This window comes from Chrysemys picta, chromosome 2 (genome assembly GCF_011386835.1).
Source record: "Chrysemys picta bellii isolate R12L10 chromosome 2, ASM1138683v2, whole genome shotgun sequence".
NCBI classification, from domain to species: Eukaryota; Metazoa; Chordata; order Testudines; family Emydidae; genus Chrysemys; species Chrysemys picta.
Genome location: NC_088792.1, coordinates 63,438,379 through 63,454,727, shown reverse-complemented (window position 1 = coordinate 63,454,727; position 16,349 = coordinate 63,438,379). Strand labels below are relative to the sequence as shown.

Sequence of the window (16,349 nt, the reverse complement as noted above, 5' to 3'; positions counted from 1 at the left end):
CACGCCACCCGTCAAGACCAGCATATGCACTCCTTGGACGTACACAGGGCCCTTGCTTTCTGTATTGAGCGTACGAAACCATTTAGGAAGACGACGCAACTCTTCATTGCAGTGGCCGACCGGATGAAAGGCTTACCGGTCTCCTCACAACGTCTCTCCTCTTGGATCACGTCCTGCATTCGTGCTTGCTACGACCTGGCCGGTGCCCCGACGCCACGCCTCACCGCCCACTCCACGAGGGCCCAAGCCTCCTCAACTGCCTTCCTGGCTCATGTCCCGATCCAGGATATTTGTAGAGCGGCGGTTTGGTCATCGGTCCACACCTTCACCGCTCACTATGCGCTTGTACAGCAGTCCAGAGACGACGCTGCATTTGGGTCAGCGGTTTTGCACACGGCAATGTCTCACTCCAACCCCACCGCCTAGGTAAGGCTTGGTAGTCACCTAATTGAAATCGATATGAGCAAGCACTCGAAGAAGAAAAAACGGTTCCATGCCAAACCCGCCGCCCTTCCCCACTGTCGGAATAGCCGGCAAGAAGGAACTGCGGGAACGCTGGGTCGGCTGGGGTATATATCCAGAGCCATGAAGGCGCCTCTCCAGGGGGCTTCACAGCCGACCCACTGGGTGTTGCTAGGGTAGAAAATTCTCCGATCGTGCACACTGTGCGCGCACACCTAATTGGAATGGATATGAGCAACACATCTCGAAGAACAACAGTTACAAAGGTGAGTAACCGTTTTTAGTCTTAGCTGAAACTTGATATCAGTTTTTTTAAAATTAAAGGAGTTTTGAGATTAGTTTATTGTTGTTTAGTAGAAACACTGACAAGCTAGATGTCTTGGTGCAGAAAATAGGGATTTAAATGGATTGCAGAGTATAAAAGTATTTGGAATACAAATGACACACTGACAAGCTGCTATCTCAAGAAAATTCTTTCTTTGCTGTAGACTATCTATGGGTGGGGGTGTGTGGACTAAGTTAATCAAAATGTGCTGTTTACCCCAAATCTTGTTCTTGCTGGTAGGTGCATCATATAATAGTTCTAAGAACTTCAGTGAATTACTTTTATATTTGTTTGAGGGAAATGGCTTTGACTCTCCAGTAAAATTTCCTCTATGCAGAAATCCAAGAGGATGGGGATTTCATGATGTTTACAGCTAGTAGCTGCTGATGTCAAATGCATTACACAATGAACACTTTACACTGAAAAGCACAGGCCCTGATTCTGTGACAGTGGGGTGACTTCTGACATCTCAAACTTCCTAATACCAATAGTTAGGTCCTGGGGATAGAACACCCTCTTATGAAAACTTTCAGTTTTTGGAATAGTTGTAGGGAAAACTTACCAACATATGAGCTGAAAAGAGAATGCAGTTAAGATCTATTCTCTGGAGACATTTTGGAATAATTTGAACTCTTAGAATGGAAGTACAATATTATGATGTCTTCTAGTACAGACTAATCTTCACAAACTTCTGGGAGCATCCAAGTACAGTAGTTTAGTTGGAGAATTGTGGACTTATGACGACCAAAAAAAACAACAGAAGGTCGTTTTTTTTTATTTTTATTTTTTTTTTAATGTAATGACTTACTGGAATTAGACTCAACTTCAAAACTAAGACAAGAGAAAAGTAGTGGGGAAAAATGTGTTAAACCACTTAATCCCAAAAACTGGGAAATCCATATCGCGATACACAAGGGCATCTGAAAAGCTGTGTAGTTTAAAATAATTATGCTACATAACTCGGCTGGATCAGGATGAAATTTTAAAAAGGATCTTATATAATTGTAGAAAGAATTTGCAATTGGAGAGGCTGTTGACAGCATAAAGCCTATTCAGTAGTTAAAATCTGTGGACAGGCTGAGGGTTAGATGTGCTCCCTATGGATCTGGTGATACTGCTGTGTAAATTTCTGGTTTCATGATATAAAGGACTGTAAAGTACTTTGGTTAATTCTGACAACAGCTAGTTACTGCCTTTTATGAGGTTGATGTACTGATCTCACATGGAATGTTTAAATTTGAGCCACCAACCTGAGTATTGAAATTTGACTTACACATCACAGTATTAGGAAGTATGCCCACCCATCGTCCCCTCCTTGTCATCATACACACGCAAAATAGAAGATTGTAAAGCAAGAGCATGGGAGGAGGAGTTGAGTGAGACATCCTAGAGCAGGGTCTGTAGATTTAATAGAAAAATGCATTCAAGCACCATGTTGAGTAAGTTTACATGTGTAAATAATATACTGTTTATCACTAATGTTTCAGTAGAGTTTTTTGAATTATTAAAAAAAACAGTTTTTTCCAATACTAGAGGATAGTAAGTATGTGTAAATGGCAGTTGTATGGAGTATAGATAGAAAGGATAAGGACTTATTTAATATTAGATTTTTATCCTATCTTAATGGTCTGGAATCTTACAATTTATAAGCTTTTAGTCTAATTTTAAAATTTGCTTTTCAGGAGTAATCAATCTCTTGATAAAATGCATTGTTGCCTAATGTGGAAAACTTGCATTGAAGTAAGCCTGTCTACACCAATTTCAGTGTAAAATATAACTTACTGTTATGCTATAAATAAAATCTATCTTTTGAGAAAGATCTGCATATTGTTTAGCAGTCTTGGAAATATTACCCCAATCTCTGTATTGACACTGAAAACCTAGTGAATAGTTTTCATTATAGTTGTCACATTTATATGTAACTTCTGTTGAAGAAAAATATCATTGTTCTTAGCTGTCTTTCCTGAATAGCACATGCCCTTTAATACCTGTATTCCAGTCATTACTACTATTCCAATGTTTCCATTATCCCTATAATATGTGGTCTCACTTCCTGCACCAGTAGTTCTAGTTCCTCCATTTTGTTATTTAGACTCCTTGCAGTGGTGTACAGCCATCTTAGTTGTTCTTTTTTGCCTTCACCCAGATTCCTCACTTTAATAGGTAGTCATTTTACTGCCACTATTGCCTATCTGACTGTTACTGTCAGTGGTATTGGCACTCTCTTTCCTCTTGTTGTCCATTCTTCTATCCTCTGTTCCATTTTCCATTGCTGTTCATTCTCTTTTACTTGATTTTCCTTCTGCTCAATATTAGAATGAGGCATGGAGATTACATCTCCCAACCATCTTCCCTGAATATCTAGCTTAAAGGTCTCTTAATCAGTCTGTCCTCTGGGAGACAGATATCTTGATCTTTGTCTGACATAGTCCACCATCTGTTCATCAGATCGTGGCTGGCTTTTTATTGTTGTTGCTATTGACTTGGCTTTCCTGTAAATAATCAGCCTAAAGGCAAAAGAATTTCTTGGATTATCAGTCCTTATAGGTATATAGGGGCTGTTCTGTCTCCCTACATAAATAGAAAAAAATGTAGGAAAATTGCATGTCTTATGTAAGGTTTAAACGTTGTTTAAACGGGGATATATTATTTAAGGAAGAAAGGAAAATTGAAAGCAAATGGGATAAAATCTCTGGCAGCGCTTGTCTGGTGTATCGTAAAGTCTTAGATGCAGAATAAACAATTTATAGTAGCTTTAAATATATTTTTGTTCAGTTTTGTTTTATAATTCTTAGGCATATTAATGGCTATCTAGCATGCCAAAAACTACAGAGTGACCCTTCGGAGGTTGTTTACCCCTCCTCCCCCCATCCCATGTTCTTGGCAATTAGATGTATTAATTCCTTTGGCATCAAATGAGTAGACCTAAATAGTGTCATCTGAACCAAAGCTGTAAAAATTGGCTTTTCGAGACAGGTGGGAGAAAGGAAACAAGTTGTTAAATCACAGCTGAAATCTGAAAAATGTGTGGTGTTTTCATTTATAGCCATCAATGAATTCTAACTATGTTTTTAAATGTAACTGAGAAACACTTTTGAGATTGGTGTTTCCAGTGCATTGTCATAATGGCTACACACTTAGGCATGCGCATGCAGCCAATTTTAAACAGAATTTTAAGGTACCTTAGGTCCATTAGAGACCATTAAAGTTGTTTTTTAGATATAAAAGATGGGATGTGGAAGAGCTTTGTGGCCAAAATAGGTACTGCCACTGCAAAAAACTGACTTCCCTGCTGCTTTACATAAGTACAGAGGTGTGAAGCCATGTTAAAATGCAGTTGGTTCACCTTATTAGTTAGTACCATGTGGTGTTCATTTGTGACCTTTCTTCCCTATTCTTCTTCTTACTAGCTCTAATCAAAAACATTTCTGTTAACCGAAATAGATACCTTCGGAGGTAACCTTTATGCCTCCACTCATACTCCTAAGAAACTGAACAGTAAGTTTTCCTACTTAATCCCTTCCACGAGTGTTGAAATCAGACTTGTCTTCACTGCTGAAATCTTGATAATAGGCATGCATATCTATCTATATAGAAACTAAAAAAATATAAATCACACACACATCCCTTTCATCTTCGAGAATTCCAAAACACTTCACAAACTACAGTAGTACTGTGTTAAAGCCACTTCCCTTAAAGTGGCAGCTTGCCAGCTGGTGAAAAATCGTGTTAAGCAGTATGGGAAAAGTTACTGTTTTGGCCATTGACATACAGGCAAACCCCATGACCATTAGAAAGGGCCTTTGGATGTTTGCTCATGCGAAGCATGGGGGGGCCTTTTGCCATTAAGTTGTTCTTGGAAACATTTCACCATTATAGTAAATTGTCAGGTACTTGACTTACTTTCAAACCATTCCTTCCAGCAGATAGCATGACTCTGGTGGTCAAATAGACCTATGTAGTAGCTGAATATTTACCAGGTTTCACGTCCTTTCAACTTCAGTGTTTACTCATATATTTACCCTAAATTAGTGTTCCTTCAATATTCATATGTAGGCTTCATATCAACAAGTTTCAAAGAAACCTTACAGCACAGACAATTGTTGTCTGCAGTTCTAAAACCTCAAATACTCTTAATATTGATATTCTTTACTTAGTCCTGAAGATTTTGAAAACTATATCACTAATAAATCAAGCACTTCAGAGTAAGGATGAGCTATCATTTCTGGTTATTGCTATGCTTTCATTGGATTTTTTTTCATTCTTGTCAAGCTTGCTACTATTTATATAAATGGAGAGATGCTTTTCTCTCTTCCTGTGCTTGCTTTTGTATGGTACAAATGTGATGGTAGAAACTTTCATGATGGATACCCCATGACTGCTTAGACCTGGTAGCTTCCCCTCTCACAAAATTCAGTTCATAGTAGATCTGGTGATGAAAAGCCATTTGACTCCTGAATGTTTTATTGTCTTAAAGTTTGGAAATCTGTGGTCTAATTCTTTAAAGGTTTTTATAATGCCGATAGGTTGCTGGAAGTGTAGTTTGTTACATTATATATTGTAAAGTTTGAAAGGTTTTTCTCTTCTCTTCTCTTCTCTTCTCTTCTCTTCTCTTCTCTTCTCTTCTCTTCTCTTCTCTTCTCTTCTCTTCTCTTCTCTTCTCTTCTCCCCTCCCCCCACTCCTTCCCCCCCCCCCCCCGCCCCCATTCACATTTCTCTCCCTCTTTACCCTTAACCTCTCTTGATGGGTCTTCCTTTATCGGACTCTAACTTTAGATAGTAAACTTTTCAGGGAAGGAATTTGTCTGTAAAGTACCTTGTGCATAGAGTTAGTGGGAAACAGTTTTTCAATTCTGCAAAAATGTTCACAGTTGCAAAATGTTTGCATTCAGGTGAAACCAATACCTTTCAAAATTTTGTACAAAAAACTGGAGGGGTGGGTCTGTTTTAAGGCAGTCATCTTGAATGTGAGAGATGAAAGTTCAAGTCCCTGCTCTGAATCAGGCAGGGACTGTCCTCATCCTAGGTGAGTTCCCTAACCACTGGGCTATTGGCTATTCTAGGGAGAGTTTCTTTCTCTTCCCTCCTCCCAAGCCCCCTAAAAATTCCATCCTGGACTCAAGAAACCTTTGCCGATGAATGGACACAGAAAGTGATGAGTTCTGGTGAAAAATTTTGGTTTTAACAAATTGGCATTTTCTGATGAAAAATTGTTTTGTCAAAATTCTTGACCAACTCTACTTATGCACCATTGCACTTTAGGTTTTGAAGATCTTCCTGTCCCTTTTTACTATAGAAAAATACCACTTTTCCAGTTCAATGGTACTATTTTTATTCATGTGTATAGTATCAAGAACTGCAGCAATCATTGATTTTTGCTACCATTACTTTAACTATCCAGGAATATCAAAGTATGCTCATACTACCTTTAAATGATGGCCCACTCTCTGTTGCTGTGCCTTTAGTATTGTTTGCTCTCTTCCCCGCCTCATCCATCAGTCAAGTTATAGTACCTTGAAGCTAAGATCATCACTTGTGCCTCAACTTGTTTCCATCGTTCTCCAGCATTGCAATGAACTGTTTCTCCCTTATAGCCTATCTTCTCCTGTTTGATCCTGTAGTGAGGTAATTGTCTAATATTTGAGATCAGTCTGACATGGAAGTGATAAGAATACTATAAATCAAGCTTCACTATAAACTCAATAAGAGCAGAAAATGGGCTGAGGTCAACATGTTTATTTCGCTACTGGAAAGTGCTCAGATGCTATGGAGATGGATGTGATATACGAATTTCTATAGAATAAACATTCCATGTTACACGTACATAGCTTTTTGCAGGTGTTACTTTGCAGATTTTATATAAAGGTTAAGTGAATTTTAAGTTGATGTACTTGAAAGTTTTCCTAACTATGCAGACTTGTTCCAGTTGAAAATAACTTTAAAAAGAATGCAGAGATAAAGTGGCAATCTAATTGTACCTGAGCTGATCTGGCTCTCAAGACGTAGGAGTTTCAGTTCAACCACATTCAAGGGAGAGTGCTATATCATACTGAAGGCATAATCTCTGCTCCTATGTGGTAGTACTTCAAGTTAACATAGAGATAATTGTAAAGATAACTTTAAAAACAAAGGTTTTCTTTACATCTTAGTACAGCTGATACAATATTGTCATAGGGCTTGTCTTCCTGGAGAGCTTTCCTGTCAACATAGTGCTGTCTACACAGGGGGTTAAGTTGGTATAACCATGTCACTCAAGAGTGGGGATTTTTCACACCTCTGAGCGATGTACTTAATGCTGATACAGGTCTGTAGTGTAGACCTGGCCATAGAAGTGAATTGAGGGGGAAAAAGCTAAATTCAATTTTGATGTCTAAAATAACATGTAATTTTGAATTTTCAAGAACACATGTTTCATGAGCATCTTTCAGGACTTTAACACTGAAAGACAAAGGAGATTGGAGGGGAGTGTAGCACAGCATGGGAGAAAGACCATTTTTTTAAGAAATGGAGTAATTCTATCCCATCCTCACCAATACTGCTAATTAACAAAAAGTTAATATGCAAACATCTGGCTTAATTCATAACACTTCAGCCATCCAATTTCTGTGTTTTTGTTGTTGTTCATGATTTTGTTTCAGACATCTTTTTTTTCTTTCTTATCCATCTTCATTTCTAGAACAACCAGAGAATGGTAATGATGCTCCTGAATTGGGAAACTTTGTCATACCTGAGATTAGTGTCACAAATGTGGCTGGAGAGAGAACCGGGAATGGGGAAAAAAGCAGAGCACTAGCAGAGAATGATTCTCAGCATTTACAGGGTGTGCAGGAAACAGCTACAGATCCTAGAAATGACAGCAAAGGCATGCCAGAAATCAGGAGGCAAAAATCTGTAAGAAAAATGATGGAGGATGGAATAAACTCATCTGGCAGAGTGCAGTTTTAGCAGAGCACTTTGTAGCTGCACTCTAAGGTACCATTGATTGAAAGGGTCACTGCTGCATGTTTGGAGAGTTGCAGTATGCAGTTATTTTATTTGCATGTTGTTATTTAATAAAAACACAAATGCATGCACTGCACACACCATTTCTTATTGTGTCTGTGCCACATACAATGATGACATAACTTGGGGAAACCACACTGTGAGACTCAACACGGACAGAAAATACTTTCCTATTCTTCACTTTGAGCTTATTTTGCATATTTGTTGGATTTACAAATAAAGTTATCAAGGATACAAAGTGGACTATTTCAAACTTATGCAAAAAAGCATTTCAGTATGCTTTACCGTTTCCCGCCCCCCCATTATACCATTTGAAACACCTTCATGATGTTGATACATTCATACTCCAGTGTTAAGTTTCCAATCTAGTTATACTGGCAAACAGATAATGCAGAAGGTGACCTTTCAGTCATAAAACTAAAACACTGTTGGGTTTTCTAAACTTGCAGGAGCCATAAATGGGTATTTTGTGGCATTGATAATCTACCTTAATGATTAATTTGCTTTGCAAATAGTATGTAGAAGCACTTGCACATAATAGGATTTATACCTTTTTAGTTTTCTGTGTGGTCTCTTTCTGATCGGTTCCTAATCTTTTGCATGAATAATAGTGCTTTTTTTCAAAATCACTACAAAATGAGATTATGCGGGCATGCCTTGTGGTTTAGTAAATGCAACTTGATGCAATTTAAATCATAATGAATCATTTTCTACAATTTAATGCAATAGGTAAGTGTTTTACATTTTTCTACTTTGCTCCGTACTCTATTGCTTTATTGCTTCGTCTTTGAAAATGCCGAAGACTAACTGTATACATCTGAATTAATCACAATATGAATAACACCTTTTAATTAACACTTTTTTCTTGTTCCTTTGCATAGATAATACTGATGTAGCAATTCCAGAAGAACTGATAGAAGTATCTGAGGTTGATGAAGGGTTTTACTCTAGAGCTACTTCTAGCACAAGCCAATCTGCCTTATCAAACAGCAACAACACCAGCAACAAGATCCTTTTAGGGAAGAGCCAACGAAGGTCTGGAGGAAGCAAAGTTGGGGGGAAAGAAAGAGAAGCTTCTGGGGAATCCTGCAAAGAAGACTTTTCTCGAAAACAAACTCAAAGAGCCATGAGTGAGAATTTAGATCTTCTATCTTTAAAGAGACTGACATTAACTACTAGTCAATCCCTGCCTAAGCCTGGCAGTCATAGTTTGGCTAGAACTACCACTACTGCTTTTAGTAAATCATTTGAGCAGGTCAGCGGTATCACAGTTCCAAATAACCGTAGTGGTGGAAATGGTACTGAAGCAAATAGGTTTTCAGCATGTAGTCTTCAAGAGGAAAAATTGATATCTGGAGCAGAAAGAATAGATCTTCCCATTTCAAACAAACAATCAAATCAGCAGCGACCTCCTAGCATCAGCATAACACTGTCAACAGATTGATGTCTGACAAATTGCCTAGTATGAAAAAGGAATCTGGAGATTCTGTTGATAGTGTGCTCCCCATCTTCCCTTTTTAAAATCCAACCCTCCAAATTCTTGATACCGTTAGAGCTTGGCTTGCATTTGACAGTGTGTTTAGATTACAATTTTTAACTATTTTGCATTGTTTCAACTGTTAATAGCCTAGAGGGTTTTTTTTCCTTAGGTGGTTTGATTTTACACTTACACTTCCTATTATTTACATCCCCCTATTGTTAACAAACATTGGCAGGCTCTGTTTAGCCATGCTGGCAGAGTGTGTATGTGTGTTGTAAATTATAGACTGCAGAGCAAAGGGATCCTCTTTCTCAGGATATAGCTGTTCAGTCACTGATGCAAAGTAGTTACTTAAGTTTTCTATTAGAAGGGGTTTGTGACTCAGGAATGAAATTGTGTGACATTGCAATAGATCCATACAATAAAATCACAGCATCGCAGACCATGCCAGAGAAAATGTGTTGATGTGAGAGATGTACTTTGTTATAGGCCTACAGCTAGAAGTACCAGTTCAGTGTTCCATGTTAAATGGAAACTTTCATAACAGTGGGAAATCTTTGCATGCACCTGACTCAATTCACAAACTCCAATATGTTTGCACACCACTTGAGTCGCATATTCCTGTAAGTATATGGGTATATGCAAACTGAGATTTGTGTACGATAGGTCTCTCTAAACACTTGGTTGAAAACTTGGCTCCAAAAGTCATACAATGGCAGATCAAACTTCTGCTGGGGACAGGAGTTTTCTGTGATGAAAATGCCATAATACTCAGAAAAGTGACTAAAAATGTCACTAGTTGGGTTCCATGTTTGATTCTGAGTTACCAGATATGTTCAGTTCAAAAGCCATGAAAGCTTATGCTCCAATACATCTGTTAGTCTATAAGGTGCCACATAATTGCTTCATAAGTATAGTATCAGTATGTTTACGCTGATTTTGACACCTGTTATATTGAATCAAGCACATCATTTTAATGGAATAATGTGTTTAAAGATAAGGCTTGTTCTTGAATGAGACTAGGAGACTATTACAAAAGGACACATACAAATTAAGAATCTTGCAAGCACAAAGGGGAAATTATACTGTAACTGATTTATAACTAATTTCATTTATGTTGTAACTTAATGTTGTTGTAACTTTCATTTATGTTGTAACTTGTAACTCACGCCATCATTATTTTGCTAGTTTGAAACTACAAAATAGCAACATTCTTTATAGTTACTATAGTAGTGTTTTAAAAAATCTTATTAGCTGAGATTATAGCTTTAACAATGCTTATTGATTGCAAGCTACACACAAATGGGGAGAAGAGAAGCTGGCAATAACCACTCCTTGAAAAGAGAGGGAGTGTTTTACATAGTATAACTGTGTGGTCTTTTCTCAGGGGAAGTGGAGAAAGTAAAATGGAGGTCTAATGTATATCCATTCATGAGTATTCAGATCTCTGTGGTGAGGTTCCTTTTATAGGCCAAAAATGTCAAAGGACCTCATGACACAGAGCAAGGACTAAAGCTTTTTTAGACTTTCCCTAGTTTAGTTTTTGCCTTGAGATCCATTCTTGATTTGACTGAAAACTAAAGCACAAATAAATTTAAACAAGCTCTCGTACACTCTCTGCAGCCTCTTAACCACCTTTCAGAGTGGGGTGACAATGCTGTGTTAAATTTTGTTAATTTCCAGCCATTGCATATTTATAGCATCCAAACCACAGGCAGTGGAAGAGTATTGGGGAGCTGGTAAAAGGTATTACTAGGTAATGTCTACATAATAGACATTCTGCATTTAACATAACTTGAAATTCCTCCTGGGAGGCCAAGAAGGGATGTCCACTAGAGTTTCGCACAAGATCCTTTCCTAGCTCTCACTAAGCAGAACATACAGCCTTCCTCTGATTTCCTAGCTGTAGGGTAATACAATTTTAAAATTCTTTTACTTGAACTAAACCTTTAAGTTGACTTATAACTTATCGATTTAAACTGTAATTCCAGTAAACCTTTTACCATGACAGTATTAAGCATGGATTAGCTTTAAGAACTAATTAGTATTTTAAGTCCTTTCTTTTCTAGAGAAATTGTGATTTATTTATTTTTAATTGTCTCCATAGTAGTTAAACCCCCTTTTTGATTCAATAGTGGTAGAAAAGATGTTTCTGTACTGGAAGATCCAGCCATTTAAGTTTGAAGCTACAGAGTAATAGAATTAACTGTCTTTTTTAGAGGTGTATTTAAAATGCCAGGGATACAAATGAGTAACTTTAATGTTTACAAAGCTGCCACTTGACTATTCTCCAAACTACAAATCAGAAGGTATTTTTTAAAAGGGTAAGCTGGTTTTATCTTGCACGTTTAATCATTCTACCTTTGGCTGTTGGTTTTTGTTTCTTCCTGGGCTTAAATAAATGTTAAAACAAAATGATAAAACCCACATTCCTCTTATACAATAGAATTTATATGAGGTTTTATGGTTTTCAAGTAAATGTGATTTAAAGGGAAGATTTCTTAATACTAAAGGGCTACTGCTTCTACTTACACATGCAGCTTTATGTACATAAGTCTTTATAAGCCTATCTATATGGTTGATTCATTGAGTTCATTTTGTGTAACTGCCACAACCTAGGTCTTGGCAATACTAAAATTTTACTCTAACAACCTTTTTATAACTATAAGTATTTAAACATATAACTATTTAAACAATTGCAGGAAAGTTTTAGGAATAAGTTTGTTTAGCTTCGTGTCTGAGACTGTCCAAATACCCATCAAGACTTCTACTTGGAGACAGTATTAAATAGTGAATCTCAAGAGTTTTTAAATTTTATATTAATCAAATTTGCATTGAGAATATAAAAGTTTTTTTCTTTTTTTAAAGTAAATGTTGTTGTAGTCTTAAGAAATTACAGCTTATACTGTACAATGGTAGTTAATTTTGAATGAATACATTTCAGGGGTTACCACCATTTAATACGCCTCTACCCCGACATAACACTGTCCTCAGGAGCCAAAAAATCTTACTGCATTATAGGTGAAACCACGTTATATTGAACTTGCTTTGATCTGCCGGAGTGCTCCCTGGAGCACTGCTTTACCGCGTTATAGCCGAATTCGTGTTATATCGGGGTAGAGGTGTATAATAATCTGCAGAAGAAAATTTAAAAACAAAAAGCTCAAATAAGTGGTACTAAAGAAAAAAAGTAGCTAATGCCTTACACTTAGGTTTGAACTCCATTTCATTATATCAAAGGGAAATGTTTTCAGTGCTGCATTAACACAGCAAAATCTACCATCAAAATATTTGATTACCTAAAGATTAACAGTGAACAACTATTTCCTGTTGTTTAGAACTAGGACTCTTTTGTGCAAAGATTGCATACATTTTAACCACTTTGTGTAGCTATGTTCTGTAGTGATTTTTTTTTTAGAAATTGTTGACATTTATGAAAGGTTATTGGAGTTTATATTGCTAGAAAAAGTAATACTTTTTTTAAAAAAAACACCTTTCTAGAGATAACCAGGCTCCTTTTGATTAGCATAAGGATTTTACAAGTTTAGTAATTATGTCAAATATTTCTTTTAGTCAAAGTTTCATTTTTGAGGTTTAAAATGCTGTATGTAGATGTGTAACATACTGGATTTTGTATCTGTGTAACTCCATTTCTAAAAGACTGCAACAATGGACTAGATGTATATTTTTAGTAACACAGGTCTATGGAATAACTGCATCAGTTCGCAGGTGTTCTCAGTCTTAACTTGAAAGCCTAAGTTTAAATGAAAGTGCCACACTCTCATATTTTTAATGTTTTGCATAGTTTGTGTGATTATTTTTCTGTCTTATATTTTGGTAATGCAGTGTTTCACTTTTTATATAGTAAAATGTTTTAAATTGTACTCTAGAGTTAATCTTCCTAAAGTATAAACCATGAATTTGCATTGTTTTGTGTTTAATATTTTTGGCCATTGGAATAAACAAACTGGAATTTTGTTTTTCAAGTTGTATACATTTATTAATACCTTAGTACTCTGCACTTTTCATAGCAGAGTTTTGTCTCATTGACAGGTTTTGTTGAAATAAATCTAGAGTGGTGAGACTATACTTCTCAAATCACTTGTTCACGTTTGTATGTAAACAAAGAATCTAAAATTGCAATAGGACTGATCACACAACTAGGATGGGATAGCTTGGAGTATATACATGCATGCATGCATATCTGGGCTATACATATGGTACTTACTGTGGCCATGTCCTATTTACACTGCAAATAAATACGCTGGACAACAAATGTCTGTAAGCATGTCAACAGTGGCAAAGATTTGTAAGCCTGGCCTACACTAGGAAAATTAGATTTTATTTTTCACTAGCAGTGCAGCTCCACTGATGGCAACGTGGTGCTAAAATCTCAGTCCTGTCTACAGAACAGTCACAACTGGTAGAGCTGCAACCGTGCTGAATTTCGGGTCCTTATTTTGCCAGAACTGATAGCCATAATATACACAGGCCTTCACTAGCTCTCCAGTCCAATAGTTTTTGTACGTGTGCGGGAAAGAAGCAAACCAGATCAAGTAGGCAGTTCAGAGTAAATGGACTTAATACTGGGTGTACATTCTTCACCCACTTCTCTTTATGATGTAGCTGGAGGAGTTGAGTTGGTAGCATGAGTAGAGAGAGAAAACAACACTAACATTACATCAGCTGGTAATGCTGCATGGAAAGGAAGGTATACAGTAGGACTTAATGTTTCAAACTAATGCCATTGAATGATGTCCATTATTATTTAACTTCTTAGAAACTACCTGAGCTCCTCTCTCTTTCCTTTGGGGAATAGGAAGCAAGATGTAAAAGCATCTATGCATCCGAAGAAGTGAGGTTTTTACCCACGAAAGCTTATGCCCAAATAAATCTGTTAGTCTTTAAGGTGCCACCAGACTCCTTGTTGTTTTTTTAGGGAGGAAATAATTTGTGTTCAGGTGGATTAGTATAAATGCTTACTTATTTCTTGTTTTTAGTGTGTTGCTGTCCAGAATAGAGGTCACACTTAAGAGCTGCCTAACTTATTTGAAGTGTTTAGAGTTTTCTCAAGTATAGGTGATACCCAGCCATGTATCTCTAGCATTAGGTTCATACTCATCACACTAATTGCTTAAATTATTATTTATTCCTATTGAGGGGGGACTTCATATTTGGGAATCAGACAGTGTAAAGCAAACTCTATTTCCATAAAAGCAAGTTCCTGGCTGAAGAATCTCCTTCAAATGCCACCACTATACTTAGCTCAGTGGATGGGAAACCGGATGGGACTAGCATCTCAAGTCCCAGAAGGAGATAAAGTGGGGGTGGGAGCACATGTCGGGAGAATGCAGAGTTGTCCCTCCTCATCTTCTGGAGGCTCTATCCATCAGTGGGCCAACTGGAGGAGGAGAACTGATTAGCCCCTCACTTTCCCCTTTCATTAATTTAAATCTTAGCCCCAGTCCTTGGGGGAGCCTGTTCCTTCTTTTGGAGCCTCTGTTTCAGCAACCCCTTGTTCCTTGTAATTAGTCTCAGAACTGTGTTTTTGCAGATACTGTGTGTCTGACTGATCACCTGTTATGGGCATCAGGAAAGGAATTTTTCTTCCTCATGGGGCCAAATTGACAGAGGCTTGGTGAAGTTTTTCACCTTCCACACAGCATCCTGGAGGCATGGTTAGGTTAAACAGGAGTAGGATTTAGCTAATTAGTGATAGTACAGGATAGGGATGTTAGTTTGTCACAACTTGCAGCCAGTTTCCAGTGTGGTTAAGGAGCTAAAAGGGTCACTCCCAGACGTAAGACCTGGGATTTTGCTAATTGACCTTGTGTTTATGGGATAGGAGAGTCCTGGCCTTTTTAGTACCATCTGTCCCCCTCACAGGCAGGGGAAGGGTGGGCAGCAGTGAAAGGATTCAGAAGAGTGAGCTAAATCCAGGGCCAGCTCCAGGCACCAGTGGAGGAAGCACATGCTGGGGCAGCATTCCATCCATTCTTGGGGCGGTACAGTCTGGGCAGGTTTTTTTTTGCTTGGGGCGGCAAAAATGGTAGAGCCGGCCCTGGCTAAATCCTAGAGGTAGACTGAGAAGAGTTTATTCTGAGTTATGAGTTCTCTGTGGGAGTTCTATTATCCCTATACTGCAACCACTTAAAATGCCTGGTATGTGAGAGTATGGGTGACAGGGTGGGTAGTTTGCCTTCCCTCTGTCAAGTTTAATAAAGTTGCAGTTACTGCTTAAAAGCCATTGCGCTTACTGCACAGAATGTAGCTGATCCCTTTAATCTAAAGCCATTTAAGAGCAGCAGTGTGTTTTAAGGTTTCAAAAAAAAAATTAGGAACTCTGCACGTTTCCTCCTTTCTCAGCTTCCTTTTTTATTTCAGAAAGTCAGATTCAGCACGTCCTCTCTTTCTGCTTCACTGGGGTAAGGCAAGAATGAGCAGCATCTCAAAGCATATTCTTTCCAATGAGAATACTCAAAACATACAAGCTTAAAACTTTGATTCTATAAACAGTCTTAACTAAAACTCTATCACTTGACAGTCCAGGAAAACACACAAGCTGTGCGATTACTAGGGCCCTACCAAATTCACGGCCATGAAAAATGCATCATGGACCGTGAAATCTGGCCTTTCGTGTGCTTTTACCCTATATTACACAGATTTTGTGGGGGAGACCAACATTTCTCAAGTTGGGGGTCCTGACCAAAAAGGGAGTTGCAGGGGTTGCAAGATTATTTTGGGGGGGTGGGATGTCACAGTATTGCCACTCATTTCTGCGCTTCCTTCAGAGCTGGGCGGCTGGAGAGCGGCAGTTGTTGCCTGGATGCCCAGGTCTGAAGGTGGCTCTCTGCCAGAAGCTGTGTGATGTGGCTCCTATATATATGGACAGCACCTATCCCAATGGGGCCCTAATCCTGAGGGGAATCTTTAGGTGCTGCTGCAACACAAATAATTCCATGTAATATTTTGTTACTTTCACTTCTTTACTATGATGTAGTGAATTTATTCAGCCACGCTGCTCTTTTCTAAAGCCCAGAAGGATTCATACTTTTACATTACAATCTGTTACTCATGTAT

General features: G+C 38.0%; 1 protein-coding gene across 11 annotated transcripts in view; it reads left to right on the top strand.

The window, feature by feature from the left end:
* Positions 1-13,255, top strand: part of HYCC1 (hyccin PI4KA lipid kinase complex subunit 1) — a 94,215-nt gene extending 80,960 nt beyond the window's left edge. For 8 of the 11 annotated variants that reach the window (XM_065583337.1, XM_065583339.1, XM_065583338.1 and 5 more), the window contains one exon: positions 8,671-13,255. In XM_065583337.1, the coding sequence (XP_065439409.1) occupies positions 8,671-9,233 (563 nt within the window). In that variant the 3' untranslated portion in view covers positions 9,234-13,255. Of the gene's footprint in view, positions 1-7,463; positions 7,760-8,670 lie in introns of all 11 variants that reach the window. The other 3 variants (XR_010598307.1, XM_065583342.1, XM_065583341.1) reach the window with 1 other exon arrangement.
* Positions 13,256-16,349: the final 3,094 nt, after the last annotated feature.